The 19,699-nt window shown below is 40.3% G+C and overlaps 1 protein-coding gene across 2 annotated transcripts in view; it reads left to right on the top strand.

Annotated features, from left to right (window-relative positions):
* The first annotated feature begins 917 nt into the window (after positions 1 to 917).
* lpgat1 (lysophosphatidylglycerol acyltransferase 1) overlaps positions 918 to 19,699 on the top strand; it is a 66,887-nt gene continuing 48,105 nt past the window's right edge. For both annotated transcript variants that reach the window (XR_013093141.1, XM_076873968.1), the window contains exons 1-2: positions 918 to 1,478; positions 2,145 to 2,397. Coding sequence is in view for 1 of the 2 variants with exons in the window: in XM_076873968.1 (XP_076730083.1) it covers positions 2,160 to 2,397 (238 nt within the window). In the remaining variant the exon portion in view is untranslated. The remainder of the gene's footprint in view (positions 1,479 to 2,144; positions 2,398 to 19,699) is intronic.

The following is a 19,699-nucleotide window of genomic DNA, read 5'->3' as shown; positions in this document are numbered from 1 at the left end:
ATGTGACAATGATCTGTTTGTAACTTTGTAAATAATCAGACATTTGAATCTTTAGTGAACTAATCAAGACTTATTCATTGGAACCTACATCCTTTTTAGTAACCAGCGTGATCTGACTAGGAAGGATATTGTCAGGTGTTTTGTTTCCGTTTTTATATGGATGATCTTCCTAAAACATTAAACAAAGTGAATACTGGAAGTGTGATGGGGGTCTTGTTAATCATCCAATATAGGCTAATAGTTGTTCCAGCAGCTGCTCAGGGTTGACTTAATTTATAATTTGTTGAGTTAAACTCTAAAAAAGTGCGATAATTAAGCTAATTTTTGCTAATTCTGTTTGGGTGATCATTGTTTAAATGTATAGACTATAGTCAGATATTTGGATAACAGGAATGATCTCTGTGATGATGATCATCATCATAATCCTTATCCCTCTGAAGCTACTACACCTCTGCACCTCATCCTTTCAGTGGACTGTGTAAAAAGGTCCACTGAGCTCTCCTAGATATCTTCATACTTCCACAGGTATGTCATATGGACCGTTCTGCTTTTCATCCTCTAAATAGCTAATCTCACTTCCTCCTTAGTAATCGTTTGCACTTCCTTATTTACTAACTTTCCTCCTTCTGTTATTACCTCTCTCTCTCAGGAGCTCCTCAAACTACTTTATCTTCTCAGTGAGGAATCCAACCTTATAAGAACATTTAACAATGTTAATCTACAAAAGTGACTAAATACTAAAGGTTCCTGGCGTGGACATGTAAGGATTTTTAGTTAAGCCTTTTATTTTTCATTTAATAGCATAATATCTAGACCAAAAAAAAGAAAAAAAGCTGACTTCACTTTGTACGATTACTACTAAGAAGATTTTATTGTGAAGGCAGGATCATATCATTTCCGATCCTGTTGATCTTTTGTGTACATTGACGCGGTGTGATCGGCATCCGGAGAAAGACAACGGCTCTTGGAAGCTAGAGACGAGAAATCGCTGATCTTTGTATTTGATGTGTACCTGCGGTGCATATTTTAAGGCGCGTTTGTCTAACGATCAGGGCTGATCCCAACAGGCCTCCCCTCGTCGGCTGAGCCGCCTCTCGTCAATATTCGCTAATGGGAGGTCGGCTAACTTGACGATGACGATGATGATGATGATGCATCAGAGGATTTATCCCGGTGTCTGAGATGGAGCCAGCGGCGCTCGAGTGGAGTCGCTTGCTAGCCAGCTAGCGAGCTAACGGTGCCCTCCGGGATTGAGCGTGTTCCCAAGCAGATCGCGTTTTATAGCTAAATGGGTGCAGCCGCAGTTTTATCGCGCAGTATTTCCACCTTTGACCCCCACGTTTGATAGCCCGACCATGCCGACCTGCAAATACTGCTAACTTAACCTCCTGGGTTGGGTACACGTGACAGCGTTTATCTCGCTCCAACAATTAGCTGCACCTTCGGCCGTCCTTGGATGCTTCAGTGACGGTAACCGGGTGAGTAACATGAGCTACAGGACTTTTACTACTCAATTACAGGGGTCGGGCTATATTCTGGATGAGGCACACGGCTATTGCACTTTGCAGGAGCCTCCAGACACCCAGCGTACGAGTTAACGTGTGTTATTGTCTCGTAAAACACTGGAGTGTTAAGTCTTAGCTTCCTATGCTGTGCGTGTCGGTCTATTTCGCAATAGTGCCAATATTTATTAACTAATCTCGTTATGCTAACTCACTCCACCGCTAGCTAGCATGTCATGAAGTACTCGACCGCGTCCTGAGCGGCTGGTCCTTTTATGGTGCTGTCTTTGCAAGGAAAACTGTAAAAGATTGGCCGCTAGCAGACTGTCGCTAAAGAAGAAGGAGCGGGCATATTTAAGAGTAAATCTTCATTATCAATACTGTGACTGCAGCGTCCAGGACGCGTGTGTTACATATAAATTCCGTGAAATAGCCTCAGCCGGTTAGCGGCAGACTCTGCTTGGTTTAGAGTGTGTGTACGGATGTGTGTGTAATAGCTATGAGTAAATTTGGGGATTGGTTCAGACAGTTTGTGTACAGTGAGGATAACGTGATGCAAGTTGCACACATGACTTGTTTCCTGTCTTGTGAAACAAGTCAGTAGGAGAGGCTAACTGCTGCCGTGCGTGTGTCCTTTTGCAGACGGTGTGTATCAGGATGGCACAGCTCTTGGATGGGGCCGGGAAACTGGTCTGGGTTCTCCTCAGATCCGTGCTCCGTTTCACTTTTATGTTCATCAACAACTGTGTAGCCATCCCATCCTACTGCTTGTACCTGATGCTGCTTCAACCCCTGAGAATATGGGACCGCTCCGTTTTCTGGCACATTGAAGGCATCATGTTCAAGTGGTTGCTGGCCATGGTGTCTTCATGGGGTTGGGTTGCAGGTTATACAGGTAAGATGTTTTTTTTTTTGTTTTTTTCCCTCTTTTGTCATCCAGTGTGTGTGTGTGTGTGTGTGTGGGGATGATGGGTTCAGTGGTGACCATCTAATAATGCAGGAGCCTGCTCTAACACCAGTATGAGCTTCAAGTCTTTTCTTCACATAGGCCTGTTTTCTTCCAGGTCCTATGAGGTTACTTAAGAAGTTATTGCTATTGGGAAGATAATTTCAAAGCCTTCAAAAGCTAATAGAAGTATTCTGTTTGCTGTAGGGTAAAGTACACATTTTTAATGCTTAATGCATATAACATCAACCCAAAACCTGTTTGAGAGAAACAAATGCTTATTGCTGTGACTTAGATGTACTTACATGAAAGAGAGCGAGACAAGCATTGGCTAATACCGCCCAGCATCATGACAACTAAATATTGTGTAAACATGTTATTTAACAAACTTGGGGTTTGCTGAATGTCCTACTGTAAAACGTTGTAAAAGTTGATGTTTTGCATTACTGCTGAACCAAACCAAATCAAAAAGGGCATATTTTGCGTTGAAGCTGAACGGCCGTCATTTTCGCTTTGCATTTCATGTTTGATAGTTTTCACTGCTCGGACAGTGGTTGGCGAGCATTTGCAGAAAAATCAGCAAATTCCATGCAAACTACGGGTGAACTCGACAATCTGCTACTGGCCAAAGGAGTCACAGGTTTTCTGTGTGGTATACCACTTTGTGACCAACTTCACCTAGCAATAGCAAACTGGTTGTGGCATACACATTTTTCCATAGTGACCGATGGTTATCGTTGCGTCACTCGCCACACTCTGGGCCGACATGAACGAGGCTTTAGCATTTGATTTCAAAGCACCTTCAGCAGGCACTTACGACTAGCAGAAGAATGCAATTTTTTTCTGTAGCAACAGGTGGTTGCCAACTGGTCTCTTGGCCTGTGTAACTATGTTTTTATAATTTTTTTTTTATTTATTTATTTTTTATATTGGGCATGGACTGCAAAATAAAGGGCTGATATCAGCGTTTACAAAAACAGTATGGCCATTTATGATACTGATATATTTGTTTGTTTGTAATATCTTTATTATGATAAATAGCAGAAGCATTTTAAAATCCTTCCACACTAGTTTTATATATATTTATATAGTTTAAAACTGATGCAGCATCACAGGTTGATGTAAGACAGTAAATGGGGTAAATTTAGTAATTTTTCCTCTTTTCTTTTTTTTAAATACCATTTGTTGAAAAAACGAGTCAATAAGGAAGCTATTTGTCTATTCTTGGACATTCCAAGTTGTGGAAACATGTTACCTCTTGCAGCTTCAGGTGTATGGTTAATTGATTAATAAGCTACTAATGTTTTGGCCAAATGATTCAATAAAAATAAACAGCTCGTTCAATTGATGTTTTATTGATCCCACAAGGGAAATAATTGTAAGATGGTGCAAAAACTTTTCTATATACAACAGTTCTTAAAAAAAATAAAAATGAAGTTAAGTTTAAGAAGAGTGAAAAGTGTGACTGAGATTGTGCAACAGAGCAAAGAAAGAGAGATTGATTTTAAAAAGCTAAACTTTGCCCTACTTTCAGTAGAGCTTTTTCAAATAATTGTGGTTACTTGCTTTAATAACTGATTCTGTGTAAGTGGTGTTGTATTGAAATGCATTGCTTGCTGTTTATAAGGTTGAATATATTTCTTCTTAATTAAATAAGAATTGTGCATTTGCAGACGGTTCATTTAAAGTAGCCGATTAAATTATAGATTAAGAAAACCTTTTTGTAATGATTTTGTGCTTTTCTTTGTCATTTCTATCAGTAAATGAATTCCATATAGCTTTTGGATTTGTAGTCGGACACAATAGGACATTAAAAAAGCGTCTGGTGCATTCAAAAAATTACAATGCACATTTTTCACCGTTTTTGACATTTTATAGGTTAATTAACTGAGAGCGTAGTTGCCAGATAAATCAGTAATGAAGCTAATTGTTGGTGTGCTCCACAAATGACAGATGGAGACAGAATATCAGACACACTCACCTGACAGACACGAATATCACAGGTCGTCGTTGTTTCCACTCGAATGGCTGGTTGGATATCTTGACGTGACTCAGGCTACAGTCGGGTTCATTTATATGGAGCAAAATGCTTACAAACTGCTAAGTGGTGAACATAGGAAGCAACAAGGCATGCTAATTAATAATTCAAAGCTTTCACTCTATAGAGCACCTGGACTTGCGTTGAGCAAAATGTATTGCAGGCTTTGATCGACAGGATTTGGAGTGAGATATTTGGCCATTAAAGTTTAATTCAGATTTTAAAGGTATGACATACACTGTAATTTGCAATCTGGTACTACTCATACTATGTATAGCTATGTGTACGTACTAGTATTTGTTCTGGATCTTTTAAAGTGATGAAAACCAGATAAAATGGGACATTAGTTACATTAATTAACTAATTAATTACATTGGGGCGATCGTGGCTCAAGAGTTGGGAGTTCGCCTTGTAATCGGAAGGTTGCCGGTTCGAGCCCCGGCTTGGACAGTCTCGGTCGTTGTGTCCTTGGGCAAGACACTTCACCCGTTGCCTACTGGTGGTGGTCAGAGGGCCCGGTGGCGCCAGTGTCCGGCAGCCTCGCCTCTGTCAGTGCGCCCCAGGGTGGCTGTGGCTACATTGTAGCTTGCCATCACCAGTGTGTGAATGTGTGTGTGAATGGGTGGATGACTGGTTGTGTAAAGCGCTTTGGGGTCCTTAGGGACTAGAAAAGCGCTATACAAATACAGGCCATTTGCCATTAATGCTTTGCAATTTCGAAATTTGAAAAATCACTTTAAAGCAGGGGTGTCAAACATAAGGCCCAGGGGCCAGAATCAGCCTGGCAAAGAGCCCACTGAACAGCTCTGGAAGTGTGAAGGAGTGTATAGATTTATGAGCTTTTAATTGTATTTTCGTAAGTTTTACATCTTTTTCTATTAATTATTCATAATATGCCAAATTAAATAAGTATTAGATAAAATAAATGATATGGTTTTTACAGTGGGTCCACAGAAAAAATACATTTTCTTTAAATGAATGAAAACTTTGTATTTAAGAATTGCTGCATTACAAATCACGATGGAGAGAGAAAAAAAATGGCTTACTGAGTCCCCATTTTGATTTCCAGTCAGTTGAAACCTTACCATTATCCAGCAGGGGTTAATTTTTTTCTTCAAACGTGTAGGTATTGCATTTGAATAGGAAGTACATTTCATAACAGAAGACATTGTGTCATTTTGTTCAGTGAAAGCAGGGTGGCATTACCATGGCAACCGAGAGAGTCCTTTTATTTTTAACCCAATCCAGGATCTTTTTGTAACCCTAACCAAGTTTGTTGCAAATACCTAAACTTTACCAACGGATTCTTCACAATAAATAATTAATACAAATTTTACAAAATGTGTGAAACTCAAATGTGGTTGGACTGGACAGCTCCAGTAGGACTAACTTTGAATCGATTAGATATCAAGAAAAGACCAGCAGTCGACGTTTGGTTAGTTTGAAATGTTTGCTGGGCAGATGGACATAGGCGCAAGAGATGAGCCAGCTATGATGCAAAATTATTATTATTATTATTATTATTATTCTCAAAGTCTGAGTAATGTTATTGTTATAAAAATTCTGCTAAGTCAAAGATGTGGAGCTACCTGCTACAGTTTTACTTCTGCTTAAAAGCTATGTAAATATACTTGCATAGCTTTTAAGAATCCAAGTTATCATTATGCAGCTCCAATTTGGTCCGAGCGGTATAATTACAATTGAGGATGTTATCATTATGCAGCTCCGACCAAATTTCATTTGTGGCTTTGATGCTCAGACAGTTCTGACATGTGGGGAAAAAAAAAAAAACATAAATGGGAAAAGACAGAAAAAGCATGAGATGAACTGTTCAGTGGGCAGTCCTGGTTGTCCTTTTGTATGTGACAGTCTGAATTTTGTGCTCAAGGGCACTGGGACAAGGTTGAGTCAGTTAGCACTGTTACCTCTCAACACAAAGCAGACCTGCTCAAACCCCGGTTCCCCGCATTGTCTTTGCAATCTTTTAGTGTGGACGATACAGCACTATTTCAGTGCTCTAGTTTTTGTCCAAGGTCACAGCTTTCGACATTTATAGTCCATATTTTTCTTTCCGTGTTCAATAAATGTTGTAGTCTGATATCAGACTTGATCTCAATCTTAAATCGCACATTGCTTCTACTCCAATTTCTAAGGGAAGGGCAATCTGATTTTTTTTTTTTTTCCATAAATCTTCCCATAATTTAAATCAACATTAATAGAAAGCCTTGCAAGCAAAAGTGAAAACGGTTCAGCACCTTCATTTGCAGCAGGTTCAGTGGCCAGACTTTACGATGCTGAAAACAAGCGGGTATTGGTTGCTTTAAATGCTCCTGCTGTGGAGTCTAATCATTGCTGTTTGGCTAACAGTTGGACTCCAAATGGGCCTGTGGGTGACTGTGACTGTATTCATGATTGGTCTGCATACCATACTTAACATGATGCTGTGCTGCCCTGTTATGTGGGACTTTTGGCAAACAAATGTGTTGTAAACTTTGCTGTAGATTCATCGTAATAAACACTCTTTTTGCAGTTTTGTGTAATCGGCAGAATCCTAATTGGCATTTAATCTAACAATAAATTGGTCAGATAAGCCATGTTTTAAGAAACTGTGCAAAAACTATTTATGTACTTTTGGAATGATTTTAATTAATTATTTGTTTTTTGTCCAGTCATGCATCCTATCTTATGAATGGTCTTTTTCCAGATTTTAGATGGTATCCATGGTCTGCACCATCATGACCTCACAAAATGTCTTTTCTGGCCATAACTCAAGAATTCATCAGTAATTTATGATGCAATTTCACATAAATGTTTTATTGGATGGAATGAAACGTTGCATTCTGACCGAAGCATTTAAGCACAAGGTTGTGATTTTATTTATACCAATTAACTGACAGCATACTGTTAAACAAGGAGTCCTCCTAGCTGCTTGTTTTTATCTATGATGTTCCTAAAGACTGATAAGTAAATATCTTGGCGTATGATGGATATTATAAGTTGGAGTCTGTTCAGGCTGTGTTTGCAGTCCAGAAAGTCTACAAATATGTCAGGAAGGGCTCTGACAGATTAATATGCTGCAGTCTTAAAGCTATGCTTTTGGTTAACTATCACACATGACGGATGTTGCATCACCTCCTGTGGAGAAACAGAACAGTGGTGCTTTGTAGATATCGTGGATCATTTTATCAGTAACAAACACTCGCATGAGGATGTTTTGGTGATCACAGGGGCAGCTTATATGAAATTAAATTATAATTCCAGATTTTCTCACAGTTTGAGGGTGCAAGTGAAGGCTGAGGGTTAAAGTAGCTATGTTACTATGAGGTGAATGCACTCTTAATCTCTCTTTATTTTTTAATGTTTTTTTTTTTCTAAACTAGATACTCAACCGAGAGCTGCATTCTTTCCTAATTAATGGACAGTTGTGGGAATTTTGCACCTTTTCTGGTTTGTTGGCTGCTGATTATTGGGGTTGCAATAAAGGATGACATCAGCTTTAAAAATGTGACGACACTTCATGTACTAATACCATGTAAATGTTTGTTTTGTTCTGTTTTACTAGTATTAAGCAAAATTGAATAGATGAGTTTGTCCTGTAAAGAGGTTCATGCACCTCTCAAATGGCTGAAGTCAGGACAGAGAACATCTTTAGTGTGGTTATCAGCAGCTGGGAACATCATCTCACGGATAAGAGCAAAACTCACTCCACAGCATGTCCACTGCAATCATTACTCCATGAACTGAAACATCTGGAAACTCTGAAAGCTTATTATTTTGGATGGGAAAATATAGTCTTTTTGATTTAATTTGAAGCTTTATTTAAACTTACGGACAGAAGCCATTTTTAGTTTCCTATTTGCACATTATTGTTTTTGTTGAAATACTACTGGCACTTTAATTTGTATTACTTAAAGTGCAAAATATTAATTATATTGTAAGTAGAGCTGGGCGATAGAACGATATGTATCGCGATATAACTTTTACTCGATAGAGAAATTAAGCTATCGCGATAGACCTTGCCGCTCTTGTCCTCAAAAAAAAAAAAAAAAAAAAAAGGTCAGCCAATCCAAATTAAGTAGCGCAGAGCCGAACCAATCACAGCCGCAGCGTCACGTCGCGTGACTTGTTACGTACAGCACAAATGCCAAGCTGCACGTGTGTTTGTTTGGGAAGCAGCCAGCGGGTAATGGAGGAAATGAGTGTGCCGACTAGAAAAATCAACCGAGCGTGACCGAAGAGAAAACAGATGATGGTTGCAATGCCGGAGAGATTGTCGAACGGAAGAGCCATAGAAGCTCCGTAGTGTGAAGGTATTTCGGCTATTTCAAGTCTGACAAAAAACAGAGTAGCGTGCACTGTAAATTGTGCCGAAAGCAAGTCTGGAAATACAATAAACTGGTGCATGCGTCACACTGTGCGCCACGTTATTGTTTCAGTGAAATGAATTTCTACAATACTGTTACTGTTAATTCTACTCTCTGCAGTGTTTAAATGCTTACATATACACACAGTTACTGTCCCTCCACGCATACGACTCGGTTCTGCTTCTATGCCCCAGCTTTGTTTACTTTTTCCCACCGAGGCTTCTAGACTTCTGATTGGCCAACATTTCTGCACGGTTAGGAATCTAGCGCCACCTGCTGCTTTGGCATGTTCATAGCAGCGTTTTCCTTCATTTCTGCCTTTATGTGTGGACGGGATTATTTTTTAAAACGAAAACGGAAAATCTCAGTTTTCAAAAATACCCGTGTACGTGTGGACGTAGCCTCAGTCTCTGACTGGAAGCGCTAATTCGTCATTCGGCTTTTGTCAGACTAAAGTAACTGTTAACACTGTTTGAAAAGCTCAGCTATACAACAAGGAGAGATTGAGAATTTCCTTTTAGTTCTCAGTTTATTTGATATTGACAAAAGTTAGTCAGTTTTGTCCTTCTGTAAAACAAACTAAGATTTATTTTTAGAATTAATATTTTGTTTCTAAGTGGAATTGACAATTTAGTCTGTTTCGTTTGTTCTATTTTGAAACTTAAACGCTTTAGCGGCTGTCTTTTGTGTAGTTTGCAATATTTGCCTTTATTTATCTGAAAAAGTCTCATGTTCCTTAAGTACATCTACCCTGTTGAACTTATTATGGGAAATAAATATTTAAATAAAAACAAGCTGCTGATTATTTCACATTTTACTTGTGAGCAACGGCACATTTAAATCTTACAAATATAGTTATTTGGCTTATATCGTGATATATATCATTATCGCCTGAAATGAAAAAAACATATCGTGATATGAAAAAATCTCATATCGCCCAGCTCTAATTGTAAGGTATTCTCACATTTGGACCAGAGCAGAAGGACTTGCTGGTAGCACTGCAAAAGTGGACTGATGCTGCTTGGCATACAGTCTGTGTGAGCTCTCGTGGTAGTCCTGCAAATGTGCTTAGTAAAGTAAACCGTAAATCTGCTTCAACTAATGAAGGACTGGGCACCATAAGATCAACATAGTTCTAGTGATGTTGATAATAATGTTATTCCTCAGGATCCTCAGGCAGTAAGGTGAATCACCTAACATATTTCGATAAAAGAAGAAACTCAAAACTGATCCCAGTCTAACAGAAAAGGTGAATTGTTGCTGTGTTTTGGTCCTGCCGTTTGCATAGGTGTGGGCGGTTGGCATGCTCTCCCTGTACCTGTGTGGATTCTCTCTGGCTTCCTACAGTCCCAAAACATACATGTTAGATAAATCGGCTATAAGCATGAAAGGTTCTGTCTCTTTGTGTTAGTCCTGTAAAGGGACTAGCAACCAGGGTGTGCCGCTATCTCCTACCCTATCAGAGCTTAGCAACATCAACTAGCCTAGACACAGCAGTTCTGACTCCAGAGGCACGTGTCAGGCTAATGGGCTCAGAATATATCAGTAGCTCAAACTTCTAATGATGAAATGACTTGTTTGAATTAGTAAATTACACAGTGCTGAAGTGCAGAGGACAGGAAACGAAAAGCAAAGACACTGATGCAGCTCAATGAGAGTATCACAAAAAGAGAAGTGGACAAGAAATTGCACCACTTTTTGTTTGTTTATTTATGTTCATGAAAGAGAATGACAAAAGGAAAAAGACGGTGCAAGACCTGTAATTAAGCTCGCGAGTAGTATTCACACCAAAGTGTTTGAATCCTTCCTATGAATCGTGTATTGAAGCTGTAATCTCAATAGCAGGGAGCCTGTTACTTTAACATTAACGTCTACAACTACAGCATGCTATAAATAAGGTTTTTTTTTTTGTTTTTTTTTTACAGCATGTTTTGTCCTTTTATTTGTCTGCAGGTTTACGTTATGTCAGCAGAAATAAAGCACAGATGTGCTGTTATAGCTGCGACAAAGAGTGGCCGTTAGAATTCATTAGGCCACTTTTTACAGGATAAATCTTGATTGCCAGGACTTCCATGCATCAAATATGAACTATCCCGCTATTGAGAAACATATGTTAAGCAAGGAAGATGCCTCAAACGTGTGAACCTTAGTGCTCTGTGGAAAGTTGTTGTTGTTTTTGTTGTTGAAAGCATTGTAATTGTGTTAGGTCTGATCAGACTGTCATGCTCACAACAGGTGCATTAAAGCCAGTGGGATTAAGTTTTCATTTCATGTTGTGTGAGTGGGTTGACTGTCTGACCTGCGATGAGATCAAAGATGATGACTGAATGTTCAGACTCTGCACACTTGTTTGCTTTCGTCACTCTTTGTTCACCGGGAATGTGACGTTTCCAAGAGAAGCAGCGCAACTATATACACGGCTGAGTGTGTGGACTGAGAGAAATCGTTCAGAATTGGTATCTGTAAAAGCTTCATTAGAATTTATCACCATTTAAACACCATGTGTGCCGCATCAGTATGTTAGCAGGAGAAGTATGCAAACCACAGACAGTATAAACTGTCGACGTAGCTTTAGCTGGCCTTAAAAGATACTTTCCTAAGGATTTTATGGGCTCAGGCAGTCATTTCATTACTTGGGGGTCTTACTGGCTTGTCAATCACAAGTTGTTAGCCAGCGAGCGTGCAGCTTCACAATCACATTGAACCCTTGTTCGTCACATGCAGTTTCAAAAGACCAAGTTGGCAACACTGAAAACTTTCAACTCATGGGCTCATAACAAGACTCCACGCTGTCTATGTCACTTTATGCCACCCACACACCAAACTGCTTGCTAGCATTTATGCAGTCTTACAACTACTTAGTTGTGGTTATAGTATGATGGAAGATAATCTGCATCCATGAATTCAGAAAGCCCAGACTCCCCCCCCCCCCTCAGTTTCAGTCATTGAAATCAGAATCTGTAAGTCTATAACTTGACTCTTTTTTTTTTTTTTTTTCTTTCTTTTTTTTTTCGTATATGTCCCGCGTCTAACAAGGTACTTTCGGCTACTACCTCATTTGTCCAGAGGTCGCCACAGCAGATGGATGTACGTGTTTGATTTTGCACTGACTTTATGGCCTTCCTGATACAACGCAGCTCTATTAGGGTTGTATCTCTTTGTCTGTAGCTATAGTCAGACATTGGTCTGTTATACAAAAATCAGTTAGCAGAACTTGGTGCTACAAATCCTGAATGCAGAATGGAAACATTTTGATATGCCGTTAGACTTGGGATGTTTTAGTTTTACTTCCATATTAGGGCTGCTTTGTTTTTTGTTTTTGTTTGTTTTATTTCCTACAGGGTATGCAAAGATATGCTTATGCTGAACAGCCACTTTCTGGCACCACATGGTCAAAGTTTACAAACCTTGCAAAGGTCATAGGATATCTGATACTGATACTGAACAATGGACTGATCTAATTAGTTTTCCTCTGTCTTGAGTACCAGTTGCTAGCAGGAGAGCCAGCTATGTCTAGACAATGTTTTTGTTTCTGGTGTTCACTTATTTTCTTCCTATATCAGCCCTGATGTATCAGTATTGTCTGAGTGACATCACCTATCATTCAGGAGAAGTCTGCAGCAGCTACCTGTGTCTTAATGGCGAGCAAAAATAGATTTGATCATTGGTATACTGGAGTTTTATCTTTATTTTTTTTTTATTCTGATCAGTACTAGTTTTGTTCCTTCTACTTGATCAGTAGAAATTAAAACCATAATTTATGTTAATCAAGAATAAAAGCAAATTGCCAACAAAATACAGGTTCTAGCTTCTCGGATGTGACTATATGCTAGTTAGTAATCTGATTGCTTTTGGGTATTGGAAAGTGAAAAGTCAGGTTCGCCTTTCAGGAATGGTGATTCCTTCTTGCTGTCTACGCCCAATACAATCATTCTTTTATAGAGACAATAACATGCTGATGATAACTTATTATCACGTTGTTTTTCTGAATACCTACTCAAGAATAGATGCTTTTGTGCTGATAGGAGTTTCAAGTGATTAGATGCTTCTAAATGATTAGAAGTATAATTAAAAGAACAATTTTGGATGTAGTGTTGTTCATATATTCTCTCTAATATCCCCATCTTGGGGGGATAACTGGGGATAACTTTCAGTGTTCCATGTTATGGCATAAGACTGAGCGTGTTTCAGGTTGTCTGAGCAGTAGACAGTGGCCGGCTGGAGTAAATTCATTCTGAAGCTGATTTTCATTTGTCAAAGCCTCCGTACACCCACGGAAGTGTTTGCAGTTACTTGGCTGATTAGACTTGTTCTTTGGACTGTGTGGGTGTCCACAGATCATCTTTGACGGACATTTCCTCGACTGTCTTGAGCTATTTGTGTCGCACCTGTTAGGCTGAGACAGCTTTGCTCTCTTTTCAGGATTTCATCAACCTCCGTTTACGTCAGTCTTTGTCAGCATTCTGTTCTGTTTGACCTCAGCATTGCTGGTATTTTGAGTCATTTATCCTACTGGCTAACAAGGTCTTTGTCCTCGGTAATCAAAGAAATGCATCTAGATGAAAGCACCGATAGAATATTCACTATAAAAACAACAGCATGCACTGTTAAAAGCTTTTACCTAGAGAAACAGTACTGTCGGTGTATTGGCACCACTTTGGTAAATGTTTAATGTGTGTAGTGCATGAAAACATACTGTAGGTTTAAATGGACTTGGAGTCATGTCTTGTATCATGAGTGAAGGAGTGAACCAGAGTGGAATAATGGCCCTGCGGCTCGGGATCAGTGGAGAGGGCGATAGCATGAATGGAAATTAACATCTCTTTTGTTCTGAAGCCCTGAAACATGTTTGCATAAGTGGAGGCTGACGTTTAAATCCCCGGTGTGCAGAGAGAGACTGTGGGGTATTGATTTGGATGAACACTGTGCATTATGCGGTAAATCCATGTTTTAATGTCGATATGTTGTAACACAACAAACTTTTAGAGCAAAATGAGGTCAAACTGGCTTTTAGCTTTTATTGAGAGTAAGAATTTAAAAGCAATTCATGATACTCCACAATCATTGTATTGATATGGAGACCTTGATAACTGGATTTAACCTGGTCTTTTACTGTGTAGGGCTGTCTGTTCTTCACACTCACTGGACATGACCTGCTCCTGTATTATGAGAACAGAGTTATGGTAACCAGTAATTGATATTTTCATGAAATTTTGTCCTTCAACCTTCAGGTTGCTATCATTGCTGCTGGACTTGACGCAAAAAGAAAGGATAAAAAAAATCGATGTGGGGTAGAGTCCCCAGCCCAAACTAGGGCTGTGCGATATGACTAAAGTCTCATATCCCGATATAAGACATCTATCGTCCCGATAACGATATAAATCACAAAAATGTAACATTTTCTGTAAATTCTGTGAATCTTGGGCAGCTCGACTTGCAGGAAGTGTTTCCAGCTGCGCGTCATGTAGCTGGAGTTGAGTGTTTTAACCGATGCATGAAACTATACATTTTTAGACATAAGTTGTAACGGCCGCGTTTTCTTTGAGTATTTATTACACGGCGTGCTGCGGGGAAAAGCCTGTTCTAACGTTTGAGTCTAAGGTTTATTTTTTAGCACCTGGTGGCTCTTTTTTACTTCTCATCCGTAAATAATCTGCTCTTTCACGTGATTCAGTTTATTTTGAAAAGTCTCAACAGGATCTTGAGCTTTATTGTGAAAAGTTTATGTGGAACATAAACAAGCAGACACGCGAGGGTGTTACCGTCGCTGTTGCTAACCACAACGCATAAAAACAGGTGCTTGTCTGTCAGTAGTGTGGTTATATAAAATATAAGAGAAAGAACTTTAAGAAATTAATATAGCCACTGCAGTGACCATCAAAAGGATGAAAAAATATTGCCGTAAACAGTTTATTTTGCGACACCACGAAACAAACGATAGCGTAAAATGAAACGATAGACGTTTTTACATCGTCATCTGATATACATCGTTATATCGAACAGCCCTAGCCCAAACTATATTTAGTCATGAATGTATCCTGACCTGTTCGAGGGTTTTGAAGGCAGATAATCATTTGAGAATAGAATAGAATTCAACTTTATTGTCATTGCACATGCACAGGTACAGGACAACGAAATGCAGTTTGCATCCATCCAGAAGTGCTTTAGCCGTGATATAGATATTAGAATATATATTAGCAATAATATAGATATGTAAGTATATTACAGAAATGGGTCTATTATGGTATGGTATAATGTACACGGTATGAAGTATGTTATGAAGTGTGAGTGTAGTGAGTACAAGCTATGAACAGGTTATAAATATGGAATAAAAAACTATACAGAAATCTGAGATATACAGCTATACAGAAATGGGAACTATGCAAGTTATAAACAGTTGTAGGATTTAAAAATGATCGTATGTACAGAATGATTATTTACACAGAACTATACAGTTGTGCAGTTAAGATAAGTGAGATATGTGGATAATTTCTACAGAGGCTATATAAAGTGCTAGTGGTTGTGAGTGATGGTTCAGTCCATGTTATTGCGTGCGTGTGCGTGCGCGCTCGCGCGTGTTCGCATCCAGTCCAGTCCAGTCCACGAGTTTAACGTGGGTCAGATGTCAGGAGGCAGAGTTCAGGAGTCTGACAGCTGTGGGGAAGAAGCTGTTCCGGTACCTGGTGGCCTTAGTCCGGAGGCTCCTGTAGCGCCTCCCAGAGGGCAGGAGGGTGAAGAATCTATGTGATGGGTGACTGGGGTCTTTGATGATTTTCCCAGCCCTTTTCAGACACTGCTTCCTGTAGATGTCCTTTATGGCAGGAAGTAGTGCTCCGGCGATGCGCTGGGCAGTTTTCACGACCCTCTGCAACGCCTTCCGGTCCGAGGCAGAGTAGTTCCCGTACCAGACTGTTATACAGTTGGTCAGGATGCTCTCGATGGTGCAGCGATAGAAGTTCACCAGGATGTCTGAGGACAGGTGGTTCTTCCTCAGTCCTCAAGAAGAAGAGGCGCTGGTGAGCCTTCTTGACCAGCTTGGAGCAGTTGGTCGTCCAGGTGAGATCCTCGGAGATGTGGACTCCCAGGAACTTGAAGCTGCTCACACGCTCCACAGCCGTCCCCTTAATGTGGACGGGTGGATGTGGGTCAGCATTCCTCCTGTAGTCCACGATGAGCTCCTTGGTCTTCTCGGTGTTAAGCAGCAGGTTGTTTCTGTCGCACCACTCAGCCAGACGATCCACCTCCTCCCTGTAGGCGACCTCATCGTTGTCACTGATGAGGCCAGGGGGGGGAGACAGGATTTGAAGTGTGCTAGGACCAGTCGCTCTAAGCACTTAGTGATGATGGGGGTGAGTGCTACTGGGCGGTAGTCATTGAGGCTAGATGGGTTGGAGTTTTTGGGTATCGGGACGATGGAGGTGGATTTGAAGCAGGCCGGTACCACAGCGTGGGCCAAGGACAGATTGAATATGTCTGTGAGCACTCCTGCAAGCTCCCCAGAACACGCTCTGAGAACACGCCCGGGGATGCCATCAGGACCCTGCAGCCTTGTGGACATTAATCCTGCTCAGCACCGCTCCTACATCGGTGGGGGAGAGAGTCAGAGGTTGGTGGTCTGGCGTCATGTCTGTTGTGGTTGTGGGGTTCCCTCGCTCAAAACTAGCATAAAAGTTGTTGAGCTCGTTGAGGAAGGAGACATCAGAGGATGCGGGGGAGGGTTTGGTGGTCCTGTAGTCTGTGATGGTCTGGAGTCCTTGCCACATGCGTCGGGGGTTGGAGTTGGAGAAGTGTTCTTCTACCTTCTTTTTGTAATGGTGTTTGGCTTTTTTGATGCCCTTCTTTAGATTAGCCCTGGCTGTACTGTAGGCGTGTGCATCTCCTGACCTAAAGGCAGTGTTGCGGACCTTCAGGAGGAGACGAACATCACGGTTCATCCAAGGCTTCTGGTTGGGGTACATGGTGATCCGTGATTTGAGATTTGAAAAATAAGAAAAAGTCTGTTGCTTGGATTGTGAGGTTTCCAAACTTTACTATTTCAGCAGCAATACCCATGGCATGTTACGGAGCACCTGTTCCCAGAATCCAAACTGCCGCACCTCAGTTTGAAATATGAAACTTCTCAGCGGCCCACACAAACCTTTATTCACAAATCTGACCATCACGCTGGCCTCGTGAGCTTTCTTTGTGTTTTCGGCCGTTCATTTTGATATTCTGCTGATTTGCGTTTTGTGGGTTGATTTAAATTTGAAAGCTGTGCTTGAATTGCGTGACAGTTCCTTCCCACTATCAACACGAAAATGAAAACTGTTCAGGATCAAACGGTTGAGTAAGAATGACAGTTGATAAATCCTGTGGCTTTGTTTCCCTGGTTCTGTTTTTAATTGTAAACGTATGATGGCAACTCTGACTAAACTTTACATCAGAAATCTTTATCATACATTTGTCTGTTGTAAATCACTTCTTTGGCCCAACTTTACTATCTTCCGCAGCCCACTGTGTGGCCATGAGCTGCTCTCTGAGACTTTTTTATGTATATTTTCTGTATTTACCAGAAAGTTGTGTGTTTACCTTGGTTGCATTTGATGTTACTAATAAACAGTAACATGGAGCGAGCTTTCTCTGTTAAGTGTTGTCAGTTGTTCGTGCTCGCAGCTACAGAGTGAGTACTTTAATATCTGCTAATGAAGTGCTGAATAAATTGCACACTGAATGACTAAATCCTTTTGTGAGCATGTTGAACAGTTAGCAGCAGGTACCGTTACTCATGTACATTTTAAAAAAAATTAAATTAAAACGACAAGGTAATAACTGAGTCATGCAGAAACTGTCAATACTGACAGGTTGTTCAAATGTCTTTTTTTCCTGAACTCATGAAAGCAGATCTTATTCCTCTTTTAGAGGAACTAGAGCCATGTCCATTCAGAGAGAGCGTAACCCATGTTTATTTACAGATTTCCCCTAAATGCATCACATGTAGGCAATCAGAGTCACTAAAGTAGTGCTTTTGTAGTTAAAAAATGAAGTTAAATGATCTCTGTTGCCCAGTCTTTGGCATTTTTCTAGTGTGTTTTATTCACAAACGAACCAGACGAAACTTGTGTTATTCATTCCTCAATTTCCCTCTACGTGGTTTCCATGCAGGTTTCCCCAGGCACAGGAGTATGCTCCTGCCTGCCTGGGCCTGTTGTCTCTCATCCCTCCAGTGATGGCAGAGGAGGCCAGTGGGGAGTGACAGATGCCCTTGGGAGACAGGCTTCACGGTCAAAGTCCCTTCCTATCAGCTCAACCTGATTTTCTTGACTTTTAGTTGAATTCTGTTTTTAATTTCACAAAATCCACTCTAGAAAGACAGGGTTTTTAAGCAATAAGTGTCTAGATATAATCTAACTGTGCCACATACTTGTAACCAAATCTCCCCCCCCACTCCCCGAATCATGCAGCTATACACTCTGGTGGAAAGCCACTTTTGTGTAGTAGATGTCATGATACTTTGCCAATTATCTGTCCTCGACAGAGAGAAGCAAGTATAGGGATGGACAGGCAAGGTCAGCGGTACACCGTTTAGCTGACCATAGATACCGGATTAGACATTGTGCCTGCAGCCTGGCTGTCATCCTGCTGCGCAAACTGTGTCATCTCTCAAAGACAATTTCCCTAATGTCTTCTATCTGACAGATGACCCATCTTTGTGATATCACTTATTCGCCCGCAAAAATAGGGACTTCAGCTAGCATGAAGGCATGCTCCTTATGAAATGGCATTGCCTTTAGGGTACTTACACCCCATATACCCATGTCACTGTATCACAGATATGTCATTTTTCACAAAGTATGTGGCTGATGTCTGTGTGCGTGTGGATCAGGTGTCTTATCTTTGGAGGTTAAACAAAGGCCTAATTAAACATGCAAATAATAAATTCAGTTCTTTATTCTATTCTTTATTCTACTTTTTTAAACCCTCAGTGAGATCTTTTTATGAGGATTTGAGATGCAGGTACTTCAAATACAACCTTGGAAACCAGCCTGTAACGTGTGTTAGAGAAAAGTAATTCAGCAGCTGGTGTATTGCTGCTGTTAGTTCTTTGTGTTTTCTTCATTTACTGAAGCTTTAATATGTCAAATGTCTACCATGGAAGGAGCTTCCTCCATTAAGTGTCATCAGTTGTCTTTCATGCTTCCAGCTACAGAGTGAGTTCTTTAATAGCTCTAATGAAGTGCGGAATTACTTGTGGATTGGCACTATGACTAAATAACTTTGTGAACATGCTAAACAATTAGCAGCAGGTGGAACAAGTTAAAATTCAAAAGCAAAATTTTTCAGAAACACAGATCTTACTCTTGTAGAGGACCTAGAGCCCTGCCTGTAACCCATGTTTATACAGCTGTCATTTATAGATGTAACCTAAATACATTGCATGCAGACAATTATTAAGTTATTGTTTGGAAAAAGAGGACCGCTGGAAGGACGTATTTGCTGCGTGCATGTGTTTTAGTGCAGAATCAAGAACTGTTCATGCAGATAAGGTGTGAATGATATAATCTGTCACACGAAACCAGAAACAATAAATCAAATGAAATCTTTGTTAGAACTTTTTGGCCTGCTCTCATTTATTGATAGCATTACAAAGGCATGTTCAAGGGGTAAGACTTGGTTTAGCCTCATCTGCATGTAAAATGTTTTGCATGTCAGATTGTTGTTGTTGTTGTTGCTGATGGCTGATTTCAGGCTCTGTGCATCTGGTTACCACCATGTCACCATAATGACAAAAGTATTTGCTGGTATATCTTGAAACACAAATGTGCTTGAGTTGAAATCCCATTCTTAATCATAGGGTTCAATGTGATGTGGG

This window comes from Maylandia zebra, linkage group LG15, assembly GCF_041146795.1.
Source record: "Maylandia zebra isolate NMK-2024a linkage group LG15, Mzebra_GT3a, whole genome shotgun sequence".
NCBI lineage: Eukaryota > Metazoa > Chordata > Actinopteri > Cichliformes > Cichlidae > Maylandia > Maylandia zebra.
The sequence above is the reverse complement of the archived record's forward strand: the minus strand, read 5'-3'. Positions and strand labels throughout refer to the sequence as shown.